This window comes from Phycodurus eques, chromosome 9 (assembly GCF_024500275.1).
Source record: "Phycodurus eques isolate BA_2022a chromosome 9, UOR_Pequ_1.1, whole genome shotgun sequence".
Lineage (NCBI taxonomy): Eukaryota > Metazoa > Chordata > Actinopteri > Syngnathiformes > Syngnathidae > Phycodurus > Phycodurus eques.
This window is the reverse complement of record NC_084533.1, coordinates 18,048,744-18,062,498: the sequence shown is the minus strand read 5'-3', so window position 1 is coordinate 18,062,498 and position 13,755 is coordinate 18,048,744. Positions and strand designations below refer to the sequence as shown.

General features: G+C 39.2%; 1 protein-coding gene across 6 annotated transcripts in view; it reads right to left on the bottom strand.

Moving 5' to 3' along the window:
- Positions 1–13,755, bottom strand: part of tenm2a (teneurin transmembrane protein 2a) — a 245,648-nt gene that overhangs the window by 142,421 nt on the left and 89,472 nt on the right. For 4 of the 6 annotated variants that reach the window (XM_061685215.1, XM_061685221.1, XM_061685219.1 and 1 more), the window contains one exon: positions 3,319–3,360. The exons of the other annotated variants lie outside the window; for them this stretch is intronic. In XM_061685215.1, the coding sequence (XP_061541199.1) occupies positions 3,319–3,360 (42 nt within the window). The remainder of the gene's footprint in view (positions 1–3,318; positions 3,361–13,755) is intronic. 6 annotated transcript variants of the gene reach the window in all.

Here is a 13,755-nt window from a genome sequence, read left to right as displayed (position 1 = left end):
CAGGATGTGGGAGGAAGTCGGAAGACCCGAGAAAACCCACACAGGCATGGGAGTACCTAGCATTAATCAATGCCGGGTATTCGTTGCTGAAGGAATTAAATTATTTATTATTAATATTATTTATGAAATTATTATGGTTGCCATTAATTGTTGCTGTCCATCCATTATCTGAGCCGCTTATCCTCACAAGGGTCACGGGAGCGCATGAGCCTATCCCATCTATCATCGGGCAGGAGGCAGGGTACACCCTGAACTGGTCGCCAGCCAATTGCAGTAATTGTTGCTGTATATGCACCTTTTAACATCGGGTTAGGTTTTTTGTTTTGTTTTGTTGTTTTACGATGACTGAAAGAGTTGCAAGAATGACAGTAATAAACCAATGAAAACGGAATATTAAGAACTATTGGTTACATAGAGTATACTGAATAAAAATATAAACCCAACACTTTTTTCCTCCCAATTTTTGCAAGCTGAACTCAAAGGTCAGAGACTTCTATTAAACTACTAAAAAAACACAAAAAGGTCTGTTTCTCTAAAAAATGTCAGAAAACCCATCAGTATTTTGTCTGTCCACTATCTGTCGCACCCGATGAAACACATTTCCTTCACATTGAGTTGATCTGTTGAGCCATTCATCCACGACCAGCACCTCATTTTGCAGCATGATAATACACAGCGCCATGTTGCGATGATCTGTAAACCATTTCTGTAAACTGAAAACATCCCAGTACTTGTATGGCGAAGAATAATTGCTGGACGTGTCGCTCATTGAGCATGGTTGGGATACTCTGGATTTGACATTTGACAGTGTGTTTCAGTTCCTGGCAATATCAAGTACTTTTGCACAGCCAATTAAAAGGAGTCGACCGACATTCCATCGGCCACGATCAACAACCTGATCAATTCTATATGAAGGAGATTTGTTGTACTGTGTTAGGTCACACCAGATATTGATAACGAACACAGACTTAGTCAGGTTCGTGAACATTATTTGAGAGAAACAGGCCTTTTTTGTACATAGAAAAAGTCTTAGATCTTTGAGTTCAGCTCATGAAAAATGGGAGCAAAAGCAAATGTGTTTATATTTTTGTTCAGTGTAGATCTTGATGTAAGGCAGCTGGGTGGAGTAGTGCTTAGCATGTCTGTCTTATAGTGGAGAGGTGTATGTTGTATGTTCTCCTATGCATGGGTTTTCTCCTGTTACTTTCTCCCACATTCCAAATACATGCATGTTCTGTCAATTGATGATTTTAAATTGCCCATACGTAGTTGTGAGTGTGAATGTTTATTTGTCTATATGTGCCCTGCAATTCACCGGAGACCCATCCTGGGTATATCTCCCCACTTGTTCAGTCAGCTCAGATAGGCTCCAGTTCACCTGCGACCATAATGAGGACAAGCGGTTAGAAAAAAGATGGATGGAGCTATTGATACTCTTCAGTGCACACACTTTCTTTTTTCTACTACTTATTCAACTGTAGGGATCAGTTTATGGTCTACGGATAAACTGTGTTAAAATTTCAGCGCTAGTAATACCATTGTTACTGTACCTTATTTATCTGCATCTCTGAAAATAGTAATTGTCTTTCAGCTTCTCCCATCCATTATACAAACCAAAGCTGACAACAAAAACAACAACAAAAGAAAACATAGACCGTAGAAAAACGACAGGAAGAATACAACTAAGAAGAAAAGGACAAAGAAGAAGCGAATTAGACTCAGATGGCGAATGACATTGAAAAGTCAGACGCATATGCTGCAGTGCTCCAGAAAAAAAAAGAAATTTTTTCCAGAAGAAATTTTACTTTTACAACAGTTCATTGAGTTATTCTGTTTGCTTCTTTTTTTGGGGGGGGTTACCTATTATTGCTTTCTACTTTTTTAAAGTGACTCAATTTACAAGTATGGCAGAAACAAGTCAGGAGAGGTAGAACACCACTGGCCTTGCATTACATTTATGATTACCCTACAAATTATAAAAACAACAACTATGTAATGTGCTGAGTTGTGTTGCTTGTGTTCTTCTACAGTATATAATCTCTGTGTCACAATTTGGGTTTTTGAAGGCACTGGAGGCAAGGAAGTGGAGGACCCAAGTGCAGGGAAGCAGGGAGGCAAGGCAGGTGATGATATTTCATTCCAAAAACAAAGATGGAAAACAAGGTACATGGAAAACTATAAATACTAATTTAACAAAGTCCAAAAAAATCTATAATCAAAGTAACAAAGAAACATTGAAACCAAAATATTGACCACTAATCAACATGACAGGATATGGAAACATGGGGTGAAACAAGATTACCTTTGACATATGACAACTGACAATGACACCTGACATGGACAATGAACCGACAAGAAGTGAAAGAAACCAGGGAACTAAATACAAACAGATTGACGAGACAAAGAGGAACACCTGGACAAGACACGAGTGGCTGGAGGGAGCTGATTGGTCGACATTAGGTAGAAGGTTGACGAGAACAGGTGGACACAATAACTAAATGAGCAGACAAAACATGTAAAACATGGAACAAAACAAAACTAAACACAACCCAAACCAAAACAGACCATGACACGCTGCCTGGTGAGCCTATTGAGCTGTTATTTTAAGACTATTACTTATGCCTGAATTTGAACTAATTTGTGTTATTTTATGAAGATGTAGTTCAAAATTTTGTTTTATTTTAAAGTAATATTGTTGGGAAATATCTAAATGTGCACATTGCTTTTTTATATTTTATTATTTGATGTTCATGCTGTGATTTCACTGATTTGACACCAAATAGTATTTTATTTATTTATATTCTTCATAATGAATACTTATTCATTGTCAAGTAATTATTTGGAGGGCTACTTTAATTTTACTCGAGTCATTATTCTCAATAAAGTAAGAGTACTCTTACTTGAGTACAATATTTAGCTACTCTACCCACCTCTGATCAGGTGTCTGTAAAACAAACAATTATATTACCATGCTTTCTGAAATACACACAAATTCGCTCAGTTAGGCATCCGAACAAAATTTGATGGCATAGTGTCGAGAGTGGGGCAGAGTTGTGAATTTATAACAATTATAACAAGATGAGCAAGTATAATTTCCAAAAGACTGGAGGATGATGTTATATTCACATTTGCAGCCCAGATAAAAGCTATTAGACGGTGTGCAACTGCCTCTATTATCCAGGTATCAACTATATAGCCATACAAAAGGAGTCAATTACTGAGGCACAACATCACAGGAAACACAACCACGTAATAAACATGGAGAAAGTTGGGGTGGTTGGAGTATTTTAAGAGAGGCTATTAGCAGCCATGACTTACTGATCACATAGTCTCCAAATGGATCATCATTCTCTTCATCATCTAGATAAGGTGGAGGGGAAGGATGGAAGGAAAAAAGAAAAAGAAGAGAAAAAGAAACAAAAACAATTATGAGGAATCAGTACAAAGGCTCAAACAATATGAGTAAGAATAATCGAAAAGAAATTGCAAATGGACAACATGAAGAATGCTCAACTAAATCTATTTAAAAGGGATCAACACAAATACTTTACACAGGCACTGTCTCTTTCATAAACGCTTGATCAGAGCGAGATCCATCCTCTTGCTTTCTCTGGTATCTCTGATGATGACATGAGAGGCCATTAAAGCCCACTAAATTTTCCATTACAGCAGCAGCAGCATAGTACTCTGTGCGTTAAAATTCCGGCGACAATGATATATCACTGGACTGGGGCCTGCATTTACCTGATTACACTGCTTCATACTGCAAATTATACAGAATAAACTACTGTAATGTTTGACAGCGGTTATCTTAACTACATTTTCAAACTTTGTTTCCCATCAAACTGTCTTTTTTCCTTCATTGACTGTTTATGTATCGTTTTCCTTTTTTTAAAGTCTCAATTAAATTGCCCCAAACTATTAAGTAAACATCCACCTCCTTTGTCATAAGTCAGAAATTACATCCGTATTAGATGTCAGTGGCATTTAGAAAGCACAATAAAGTCAGAGCGAGATTAGTAAGTACTGAGGGACATACAGTGGAGCGTAAAAGTCAACACCTTTCTGCTGACTCAATAAATTAGGAGTTCCTAACTTCCTCTAACATTAAGTTTGTGGGAAAAAAAAGGTGAAGCATGGGAAGGGTTTCAAGTCAAGCTGCTGTGTCCTAGTCGTACATGACCAATCGCAATGTCAAGGGCTTGATGTCGTGATGGAGTGAAGTGCACTGCCATTGGACTCCGGGCCAGTCTGAACATGCTGTGTGCAATTACTAGTGGTTGTCACTTTGTTGGATACCAGGAGAATTTTACCTCCTTGACTCTAATTTCCAACTATAAGGATAAGGAGGGATAAGGCAAGACAAGGTATTGTTTTGCAAATCATAATGGTTCAGCTTAGACATTTTTGGGGAATGGCCTTTTCTGTTCAACCACTGACTGTACCCCATTGAACAAAGCAAGGTACAAGGTACTGTATATTGTTAGATGAATTTGGTGTAAAAGAGCACACTTGGGATGAAGTGAAATACATAATATGAGTGTATGGTCTCACAAATCCTCTTCTGGATGAATGGACAAAACAAAACACAAGAACAGTACATGTCATAAAATGAGCAGGTGACAAGTTGGTTCCCATTGTGCATCTGTTACGTGTAACTATTTACACATATATTGGAAGTAAGGATTCAGGTACATTTTCTATTGCATGGCTTCCTGATTCTTAAAGGGATATGGTAAGGGTCTACATAGGGGAGTGAGATGAAGCACATACTGTATGCCTGTATCAAACAACAATGTTTTTAGAATTAAACTACTAAAAAAGACTACGATTGTATCGGGTGTGCATCCTTATCAGTCACATGTAAGCAGATTCAATCTACTTTAAATTTTGTGAGTATACAGGATGTTAAGAAACAAAGGGATTCATTGAGATGCCAAATAATGGGTAGGATATTGTGCGTTCACTTTAATTCCAAATAGCGGCTGCTAAATTGGCGCAGGCACTGGGAGAACATCCAAACTCCACACAGGTGGGGCCGGGGATTGAACCCCGGTCCTCAGAACTGTGAGGCAGACATTCTAACCTGTCGTCCATCGTGCCACTTCTGATGGTTTTCATCATGGAAAATTTTAGAGCGCACCACAAGCGCATGTTTGAAGTGATGGTATTGAAAGTGTAAATGGAAGAGTCAAACCTACTGTATTACTGTCCATCCATCCATCCATTTTCTGAGCCGCTTCTCCTCACTAGGGTCGCGGGCATGCTGGAGCCAATCCCAGCTGTCATCGGGCAGGAGGCGGGGTAGACCCTGAACTGGTTGCCAGCCAATCGCAGGGCACACACAAACAAACACCCATTCGCACTCACATTCACACCTACGGGCAATTTAGAGTCTCCAATTAATGCATGTTTTTGGCATGTGGGAGGAAACCGGAGTGCCCGGAGAAAACCCACGCAGGCACGGGGAGAACATGGAAACTCCACACAGGCGGGGCCGGGAATTGAATCCGGGTCCTCAGAACTGTGACGCTGACGCTCTAACCAGTCGCCCACCGTGCCACTTCTGATGGTTTTCATCATGGAACATTTTAGAGCGCACCACAAGCGCATGTTTGAAGTGATGGTATTGAAAGTGTAAGTGGAAGAGTCAAACATACTGTATTACTGATTTACAGAAAATAAAATGATAGCTCCAATAATTTTGGGGGAAGCCAGCAACCGCATAAAAGCCATGATTATTATTTTTTTTAATTTATCTTATCCCAAATGCCCATCCTGCAATAACATTGCGCTTAAACTTGGGAAAGTACGCTCAAAAAAATGCTTTGGTAGATGACAGTACCAAATTAGTGTCACAATGCGCTGAAATGACCAATACGTGAGAAAATGTAGGGTTGAAAGAAGTTTTGACATAGGTGATAAGGCATGACTCCTTGTTGTGATTGCCTCCAATTCAGTCTGTTCTTTCAGAAGCTCCAAATTTGCATTGCTGAATTGACGATATGTTGCGATACTTTTTGTTGGTGGGATTTTAAAAAAATACAGTCAGTTCTCATTTTGCCTGTGCCTCCTCAATGTAGTTACGCACAGCAGTGCCATTGGCACCTGTCTTTCAGACACCATATTTAAATATGCAAAATCAGCCATCGTAATTCATCTCAGGTTGGATAAATAACGATTCTCATGCTAAATGCATCTGTTTAAATATTAATCTCCCATAATGCACAAAATGAACTGTGCTGCAATTTAGCATTTTTGGAAGATGCAATCCTGGGCATACTCTGTTCCTAGATCAGCTTCCACATTTGTTTGCGTAAGCAATAAAATTTGCACCCGTTTTTGCCCAAGCAATCCATTAGTAAATCAGGCCCAAAGCAGTAAGGCTGGATACTTTTCAAATTGTAAAAACAGTATTTAAAAAAAGTTCTTACTCAAAATTCTAAAGAGCTATACCAGCCTGAAATTATTTGCAATAAAAATCCTTGCCGGAGGCTTATGAATAAATCATTCAAATCCGCACAATTGAACTTGACCGTTCATGGTGAAGCTTGGTCATTTACAGCACCTATGGGAAAAAACAACAAGCTGGAAAATCTCTGCGCACATCCAAATAAGAGCATAGGTATGTCTTGTAATTGATATGCTGAGTACAGATCCTGACTGCAGGAGATATATTGACCCTTCACCTAAAGACCGACCTGGACAGAGACAAGCTGCATGCATGTACGTCCGTTTACCTAAATTTTTGCAGCACGGAGGAAAAAGTCCCTTAACCATGTGTAGTATGGAGACACATACAAACACATGGTAATCCACACAAAGGCGTGTGTGTGTATTTGCAAAAGCAGGCTGTCAGTGCTGTTCTTACACACCATTCATCACAAGCTACTAATTCTGTTAGACAATTGTCGAAGCGTTCGTTCCCTGCGTTGTTCTGTAAAAACTCATTCAGAGTCTAATGCCGCCAACGTTTCCAACAGACATAAACATATGCCGACTCACGCTTAGTGAGCCCCGATCACCACACAGACATGCACAGGGAGAGAGACCCTGAGGGGACAGTGTTGGTCTTGAGGGACTCCATCAGTCCAACAAAATCATTGCTGCTTGAATTTGAAGGACAGGTAGCACAGTGAAGTCTGTTACTGGTGAAATTAGTGGGTGCACTGTAATTTTGCCCACGCTGTTCACTGTCCCGTAATTTGAAAATCCCTTTTTCAAAAATGTAGAGTGCTCACAATCATAAAACAATCATGACTAAACATTTGTCATGCTTTCAGGGACTCTTGCTCAGCAGTAAATTCAATTGCTTGTTCTGTTTCAGTTAATGGGTAAAATGGAGCTTATCTAGCCATTTTTGGCAACATTCAAGGTAGTCCCTAGACTAGTAAAGTAAATCAAGTACAGTACACTGTACTTGATTTTTTTTTAGACTGTGGTACAAAATCTAGGAAACCCAGAGGAAAGAAAATGTTTGCTATACTGTAAAAAAAAAAAAAGACAAGTTTAAGCTTGCTTGGAAGAAAACAATGATGGGAAATCAGGTAACTGAACAGGCCCAGATGGATGCAGGGTTCGACAGAAAGGCCAGACTAAATTTAGCGCCACCTTTTCATCCACTAATTATGAGATTAATTCATCCCGTCACACACGTCACAATGCTGGTCTATGATTTATTATCTTGTTGAGCAGATGTAAAGATTGCGCTAGAAAGGGAAGACAGAAAGAAATATTATTTGAAGGCAGCATGCCAGTGTGATTAGATCGGCCTAGACCAAAGTGTATGCAGCCATAACGAGTGTCTTTGTTTGTAAACCCAGCTAGCAATAAACCAAGATTTATTAGGGTCAAGCAACTGGGTGGCATTGTGTGGCAGATGGCACTCTGACTTTGGAACCATGCAATTTGAAATTTGACAGCATCGGTTGATGGAAAAGTTAAATAAGCACAGTTTGTCATTTCTTCACATCAGCTAATTAATACAATCAAGGTAGGATGTAAGGATTGGGGATTGGTATATAGGGTTAAAAGTTATCTATCTATCTATCTATCTATCTAATCTAATCTAATCTATCGCTAGATTTTGTGCAAAGGCCAGGTTTTATCCAAAGGATAATGTGACTTATAACTCTATCTCTCTCGTACAGTGCAGATCCTTTTTTGCTTCGCTTCTGTTTACATTTTTTCTTGGTGATAAGCTTGCTTTACTTATAAAAAAAATTAGAAGCAACGACTCCTGGATATTTTTAAACCTATGGGGCTGTACTTTTTTTATTTTTGTAGATAATTAGCAGGCAACGCTCACATTACGTGAGCGTGGCCTGCTAATTAGCACAAGCCTGCTATTAGCAACAAGACCAGCAATCAAGATGCCTCCCTTTTCCACTGAGGACTATCACGGACTGCTGCAGAAGATGTCAATCCTGGAAACAGAAATCCACCATCTTGAAGTGTATGTGGATGTAAATGGACAGTCGGGGAATGAAACCACTCTACCGATGTCTCAAAATGGTGAGCAGAAGTGTGCTAACAGACAGCCACTTATCTCAACAAAGAGGACGGATGTGGACTGTGGAAACGGTAATGGACCATCCAGCAGTTCTCCCTGGAATTTACTGGGAGCAAAGCCCAAAGATATGGGGCAACATCTAAAAGGGAGGACACAACACCAGGAGATTACAGAGGAATCCGGCTGGCCTGCGTTGCGGGCTACTTCAACGGCGATAGAGCGGCCGTGGACGGTCGCTACAGTGAAGGGCAAGAAAAAAGGCACGGTGGGCGACTGGTTAGAGCATCTGCCTCAGTTCTGAGGAGCGGGGTTCAATCCCCGGTCCCGCCTGTGTGGAATTTGCATGTTCTTCCCGTGCCTGCGTGCGTTTTCTCCGGGCACTCCGGTTTCCTCCCACATCCCAAAAGCATGCATGGTAGGTTAATTGACAACTCTAAATTGCCCGTAGGTGTGAATGTGAGTGCGAATGGTTGTTTGTTTGTATGTGCCCTGCGATTGGCTGGCAACCAGTTCAGGGTGTACCCCGCCTCCTGCCCGATGATAGCTGGGATAGGCTCCAGCACACCCGCGACCCTAGTGAGGAGAAGCGGCTCAGAAAATTGATGGATGGATGGATGAACAAGTGTCGAATAGGGAAAAAAGGCGCTGGTATTGCTGTTATTTTTAACTCATTATTTCAGTGTAAAGAAATTATACTGAGTGGTTTTAGTACTTTTGATTATCTCAGTTTTTTAGTTAAAGGTGACCCAAAGGTTATTGTTTTAATAATTTATAGGCCTCCAAGATACAACAATTTATGGAGGACTTTTCAGAACTGCTGTCAGTTATTTGTACTGACTACAACTATTTTGTCATAACAGGAGACTTTAACATTTATGTTGAGAATAACATGGGGACAAAAAATGTAAAGAACTCTCTGCTATACTAGACACATTTGACCTCTCTCAAAATATTAAGAGTCCAACCCACACTCAAGATCACATCTTAGACCTGGTCATTTCTAAGGATGTTGAAATTCTATGAATTGACGTTAAGGATATGGCTATTTCTGACCATTTTTGTGTATTCTTTGAATTACAGATTTTTCCAAAAGTTCAGACAACCTCTATGTCTATTAAGAAAAGGTACATAAATGAGAGTACCGCCACTAAGTTTATGGAGACCATTGGTGTGTCACAAACTGGGAATGCTGAGACAGTTGATTAACTTATATTAATAATAATAATTTCACCTGTAAAATCTCAAATTTCATGAATGCTGTCGCTTCTATTAAAACTAAGACAATCTTGAGGTGACCAAGAACACCCGAGGAGCACAATGATGGTAAAGACCTCTAAATCAAAGTATAGGAAAGCAGAACGTGAGTGGAGAAAAACTAAACTCCAAATTGACTATGACAAAGACAAAATTATTTGTAATTTTAACCAAGCATTAGAAAGCAACACTTTTCTGAAATCATCAGCAAGAACTTCAACAATACTCGCACTGTTTGCTGTGGTTGACAAGGTCACAATCCCCCCCACCCGAATCAGGAACTCCTAACAGCAGACAAATGCAATGAATTTGCTTATTTTAGTGAAAAAATAAAATCCATCAGGTTAAATATTAGCACAAATCCGCAAAATGATCAAATTATATTACATCTGAAGCCACTCAGGAAAAACTCTATTACCATGTCAGAATTTGATACAGTTGACCAAAAAACTATAGCGAAAACGGTTCAACAACTGAAACCATGAACGAGCTGTCTTAACTCAATACCATCTGACTTTTTCAAAGCTATTGCGAAGTCTGTGCTAGCTGATTTGCAGCAAGTAATCGATTGCTCACTTCAGTCAGGTGAAGTGAGCAATAGCTAAAGCTCTTATAGTAGCTGCCATTAAGCCTCTGCCAAAACATAGAACGCTGGATGGTTGTATGTTAGCAAGCTATAGACCCATCTCAAATCTGCCTTTCATAGCCAAGATTGTTGAAAGTTATTTTTAATCAACTTAGCAATTTTTTTAACTTAAATTGACTTTTTGACAAATTTCAATCAGAGTTCCGAACTCATCACAGTACAGAATCTGCTCTTATCCAAGTGCTAAATGATATAAGGTTGAATAATGCTATGGCTTTTGATACGGTAGATCAGAATATACTGCTGAACAGGTTGGAAACGTAGGTAGGACTAAATGGAACAGTCCTTAAATGGTTCAGGTCCCACCTGGAGGAAAGAAGTTATTTTGTAACCATTGGAAGTGTTCAATCTCATCGAATGGCAATGACCTATGGAATCCCTCAAGGGTCAGTTCTTGGACCCCTCCTGTTTAGCATGTATATGCTACCCCTGGGTCAAATTCTTCAGAACTTTAATTTTGACTATCATAGCTATGCAGATGACACACAGTTATATCAAGCAGTATCTCCAGATGACTACAGTTCAATTGAGGTGTTGTATCACTGTCTAAAACAGATAAATAACTGGATGAGCAAAAATTGTCTTCAATTAAACCACAACAAAACTGAGATAATTGTTTTTGGCAATAAAGAAAAGAGGATTGCTGTTCGTAAATACATGTCGTCACTCTCTTTAAAAATCAAAGACCAAGTCCGAAACCTTGGTGTTCTGATAGATTTTGACCTGACTTTCAACAGTCATATCAAATCAATTACTAAAACTGCCTTCTACCATCTGAAGAACATATCCAGAGTGAAGGCTTGCATGTGTCAAGCAGACCAGGAGAAGCTCATCAATGCTTTTATCTCAAATAGACTTGACTATTGTAATGGTCTTCTGACTCCCTAAAAAGAGCATTGAAAAGCTTCAGCTCATTCAGAATGCTGTAGCTCTGGTTCTGACCAGAACAAAGAGGTCAGAGCATATTACTCCAATTCTAAAGTCTTTACAATGGCTTACAGTCAGCTTTAGAATAGATTTTAAAGTTCTGCTACTGGTCTATAAATCACTAAACGGTATAGGTCTTGAACACATGAATGAAATGTTAATGGAATATAAAACCTGAAGGGCTCTGAGATCGACAGACTCAGGTCAAATAGTGGCGCACAGAGTCCAAAGCAAACATGGTGAAGCAGCATTTAGCAATTGTGCGGCACACAAATGGAATAAGTTGCCAACAGAAGTGAAGTCAGGCCCAAGTGTGCATGTTTTTAAGTCCAGGTTAAAAACTCTTCTTTTTTCCCCCCATGCTTTTTAGTGCATTTCCACTTTTAAAATGATATTTCTTGCACTGTACACTGTTTTAATTGTATTTTTATTTTGTGTTTTTCCCCAATTTGTTTTAAATGTCATCAAACTCATGTTAAATGGAAGTCAGCACACACCTCTCACCGTTTAGACTGCCTCTGATTAACCCCAAATAAACTTCAGCTTTTCTAGTAGGATTTCCCTGACATTTTTTTTTTTGCATTCAAGCAAAAGCCTAAAGGTTTCGTGCTAACGTTGACTGCTATTTTGAACTCTTCACAATTCCACCAGCACCTTGTTTCAAGAAAGGGGGGGGGAAAAAAAAAAATACTGCCCAAATTAAGACACTGCCAACCTCCATGCTTTGCTGTTGGTATGGTGTTCTTTTGGTTATGAGCAGTGTTGTGTTTGCGCCAAACACACCTTTTGGAATTACAGCTAAAAAGTTAAAAATTGGTTTCAGCAGAACATAACAAAATGTGTAGACTTTTATACCCACTGTAGCTGGCAAAAAAAAAAAAGTGTACATCGATTATTTGAAATGAAGAAAAAACTCAGCAAATTTGAATTTGTTTAAGTCCAGTATTTTATTCTGGCAGATTGTTGGGTCAAATATTGATTTCATCTAATACACAGTGCATTGCTTAACTTCTGCATTCAGTCATTTTGCCTGGATATTTGTAAAATCTGCCCACGCTGACAGAAAACAATGTTGATTTTGAATTTCAATCTGGCCTTGTGTTTAATGAAAGAGAAATGCAGAGGCATATGGACCCTGGCACATAAGCACAAAGCAGTGTACTGTGGAGCACAGCTGTAAACTCTGCCCTGGGATTCAGGTGTAAATCAATGTCAAAGCAAGGACTTATTTCATCTAATGCATGTTTTAATAATTTTTCCTCCTGATCAATGTGTTTTGAATGGGGCTATCACACGCCACTGTGGGAATTTACAAGCTCTCCTTTCTCTTGCATGTGTTTCCAGACGGACGTTTTATGAGGCAGTGCGGAGTATGACAGTAAATCTCTTCCTCCACTTGGCAAAATGAAATCTCCTGATGATGCTCTTCACACCCATATTTGTTTCATCTCACAATGGTGCTTGCCCAAACTGTACTTTTATCAGCTCTGCCAAGTCAACGTTCTACTCGCTTTATTTTACAACCTCAATTCCAATGAAGTTGGGACGTTGTGTTAAACATAAATAAAAACAGAATACAATGATTTGCAAATCATGTTCAACCTATATTTAATTGAATAACCTACAAAGACAAGATATTTAATGTTCAAACTGATAAACTTTATTGTTTTTAGCAAATAATCATTCATTTAGAATTTTGTGGCTGCAACATGTTCCAAAAAAGCTGGGATAGGGTCATGTTTACCACTGTGTTACATCACCTTTTCTTTTAACAAGATTCAATAAACGTTTGGGAACTGAGGACACTAATTGTTGAAGCGTTGTAGGTGGAATTCTTTCCCATTCTTGCTTTATGTACAGCTTCAGCTGTTCAACAGTCCGGGGTCTCCGTTGTCATATTTTATGCTTCATAATACAACGTCCCAACAGTAATGTGGAATCTTTGAGCTACATTTAGGTAACTCACAGTTTAATCTACTTGTCAACTATTGGAGTGTATAAATTTAACAGTTAAAAGATATAATAATAAGAAGAACAATATTCAGCAACCAACTGGCGACCAGTCTGCTGAAGAAGAAGAAGAATCCACCCATCTATTTTCTAAGCCACTTGTCTTAGGGTCTTGGGTGGGCTGGAGCCTGTCCCAGCTGATTTTGGGCGAGAAACGGTGTTCATGGTCCATCCTCAACTGGTTGTCAGAGAATCGCAGGGAACACGACAGACAAACAAGCATTGATACTCACATTCACACCAATGGACAATTTAGAGTCTTCAAATAACCTAACAATCATGTCTTCGAATGTGGGAGGAAGCTGGGAGTAAGGAGGTCCTAACCCTAACTTATAATACCTATTAGGGATGCAAGGACATATGGTTTGCTGGTAAAATCAACAACTGATATTTATGTTTATCCTTT